The 3,175-nt window shown below is 50.9% G+C and overlaps 1 protein-coding gene across 1 annotated transcript; it reads left to right on the top strand.

Annotated features, from left to right (window-relative positions):
• Positions 1 to 434: 434 nt before the first annotated feature.
• On the top strand, positions 435 to 1,830 carry LOC116755746 (heat shock protein 75 kDa, mitochondrial-like). Its single transcript, XM_032635628.1, is given in 2 exon segments — positions 435 to 1,222; positions 1,224 to 1,830. Coding segments are annotated over 2 exon segments (1,395 nt in total).
• The last annotated feature ends 1,345 nt before the right edge of the window (positions 1,831 to 3,175 follow it).

Below are 3,175 nucleotides of genomic sequence, written 5' to 3' on the forward strand. Positions count from 1 at the left end.
CACGCTCCGGATGCGCAGGCTCAGCGGCCATGGCTCACGGGCCCTGCCGCTCTGCAGCATGTGGGATCTTCCCGGACCAGGGCACGAACCCGTGTCCCCTGCATCGGCAGGCGGACTTTCAACCACTGCGCCACCAGGGAAGCCCTTCAGCACCATTTTTTGAAGAGACTATCCTTTCTCCATGGAATTGCCTTTGTATCTTTTTCAAAACTCAACTGACCACAATTCTGTGAGTTCACTTCTCAAGTCTCTATTCCATTCCATTGATCTGTATGTCTATATTTTCATCAGTATCTCGTTGTCATAATAACTGTAGCTTTACAGTAAGTATTGATGTCAAGTAGTATGAGTCTCCCAACTTTGTTCATTTGCAGAATTTTATTGGATGTGCACCTCTGCCTTTCCATATACATTTTAAAAATCAGTTTGCAGACATGGCTCGCCAGCTGCGGACGCTGCTGCTGTGGGGCTGCCGGCTGCGGGCTGCAGCACTGGCGGCGGCCCTGGCGGCGGCCCGGGGAGGACAACCAGTTCTGTGTCCTTGGAGGCCCCCAGCCCGGTCCTGGAGTCCCAGGCAAAGCCTGGCTTCACGCTCCCACAATGGACGGCTGTTCAGCTCCCAGACTACTGAGCAGCGTCAGGAGGAGCCTCTGCACTCCCTCAGCAGCAGCTCGGAGACCGTGCAGGGTTCTGTTTCCAAACATGAGCTCCAGGCTGAGAAAAAGAAGCTTCTGGACATCGTTGCCCGCTCCTCGTACTCAGAAAAAGAGGTGTTTATACGGGAGCTGATCTCCAACGCGAGTAACGCCTTGGAAAAGTTGCGTCATAAGCTGGTGTCTGAAGGCCAGATGCTGCCAGAAATGGAGATTCACTTGCAGACTGACACCGAGAAAGGCACCATCACGATCCAGGACACTGGCATCGGGATGACACAGGAGGAGCTGGTGTCCAACCTGGGAACGACTGCCAGGTCGGGGTGGAAGGCCTTTTTGGACACGCCTCAGAGGCAGGCAGAGGCCAGCAGCAAGATCATCGGCCAGTTCGAAGTGGGTTTCTACTCGGCCTTCATGGTGGCTGACAGAGTCAAGGTCTATTCTCGCTCGGTGGACACGGGCAGCCCTGGGTACCAGTGGCTTTCAGAGGGCTCTGGGGTGTTTGAAATCGCCGAAGCCTCAGGAGTAAGAACCGGGACCAAAATCATCATCCACTTCACGGCAGACAGCAGAGTTCACCAGCGAAGCTCGGATTGGAGATGTGGTGACAAAGCACAGCAACTTTGTCAGCTTCCCCTTGTACCTGAACTGAAGGTGCATTAATACCCTGCAGGCCATCTGGCTGATGGACCCCAAGGATATGGGCGAGACGCGGCACGAGGAATTCTACCGCTACATCGCTCAGGCCCATGACAAGCCCCGCTACACCCTGCACTACAAGACGGACGCACCGCTCAACATCCGCAGCATCTTCTACGCGCAGGAAACGAAACCAACCATGTCTGACATGAGCCGGGAGCTGCGCTCCAGTATCCCACTGTACAGCCGCCAAGTCCTCATCCAGACCGAGATGGGGGCCGCCCGGCACTTCCTACGTATGCGGCAGCTGGCCAAGCCCCAGGAGGAGTGCGCTCAGCTGCTGCAGTCCACACTGGAGATCAACCCCAGGCACAGGCTCATCAAGAAGCTCAATCAGCTGAGAGACAGCAAGCCTGACCTGGCCCAGCTGCTGGTGGATCAGATCTATGAGAACGCCATGATCACAGCGGGGCTCGACGATGACCCGCGACCCATGGTGAGCCACCTGATCCACCTGCTTGTCAAGGCCCTGGACTGACACTGACAGCTGTGAAAGCCCCAGGTCCTCCTGCACTGTTAGGGCTGCAGGGGAGGGGACAGATGAAACCGTGGGACAAGGTAGCCTGAGACAGTCACAGCGGGGGGGGCGGGGGGGCTTGGGACAATGACACAGGAAGGACTGGATGCTGCCGATGAGAACACCTGCTTTTGAGCTTTATTTACTTAAAAAAAAATCAATTTGCCAATAAATGCAAACATACTTGCTAGGATTTTTATTGGAATTGGACCAAATACATAGATCAAAAAGAGGAGAATTGACATCTTAAGTATACTGAGTCTTCTAATCCATGAATAGTCTTCTTTTTATTCATTTTATCAGTGTTTTATAGTTTTAAGCATACAGATCCTGATAAATTTATACCCAAATATTTATTTATTGAGTTGGGGCGCTATTATAAATGGTACTTATTTTCAATCTTGATTTCCAATTGTTTATTGTCTTTACAGGCATACCTCAGCAATATATTGTGGGTTTTGTTCCAGACCAACCAAGCCAAACGTCGCAATAAAGTGAGTCACATAACTTTTTTGATTCCCAGTGCATATAAAAGTTATGTTTACACTATCCTGAAGTCTATTAGGTTGGCAATAGCATTATGTCTAAAAAAACAAGTACAGACCTTAATTTTAAAATACATTAGTGCTGGGCTTCCCTGGTGGCGCAGTGGTTAAGAATCTGCCTGCCAATGCAGGGGACATCGGTTCTAGCCCTGGTCCACGAAGATCCCACATGCTGTGGAGCAACTAAGCCTGCATGCCACAACTACTGAGCCTCTGCTCTAGAGCCCGCAAGCCACAACTACTGAGCCCTTGCACCACAACTACTGAAGTCCATGCACCTAGAGCCCATGCTCCGCAACAAGAGAAGCCACTGCAGTGAGAAGCCCGCACACCGCAATAAAGAGTAGCCCCTGCTCACCACAACTAGAGAAAGCCCATGAGCAGCAACGAAGACCCAACACAGCCAAAAATAAATAAATAAAAAATTAAGGGCTTCCCTGGTGGCGCAGTGGTTGAGAGTCCGCCTGCCGATGCAGGAGACACGGGTTCATGCCCCGATCCGGGAGGATCCCACATGCCGCGGAGCGGTTGGGCCTGTGAGCCATGGCCGCTGGGCCTGCGCGTCCGGAGCCTGTGCTCCGCAACAGGAGAGGCCACAAAAAAAAAAAAAAAAAAAAAAAAAAAATTAAAAATAAAAATACACTAGTGCTAAAGAATGCTAACCATCATTTAAGCCATCAGCAAGTGTTAATAGTAACATCAAAAATCACTAATCACAGATCACCATAACAAATATAATGAAAAAGTTTGACATGTTGTGA

The sequence above is a fragment of the Phocoena sinus genome, chromosome 6 (genome assembly GCF_008692025.1).
Source record: "Phocoena sinus isolate mPhoSin1 chromosome 6, mPhoSin1.pri, whole genome shotgun sequence".
Taxonomy (NCBI): Eukaryota; Metazoa; Chordata; class Mammalia; order Artiodactyla; family Phocoenidae; genus Phocoena; species Phocoena sinus.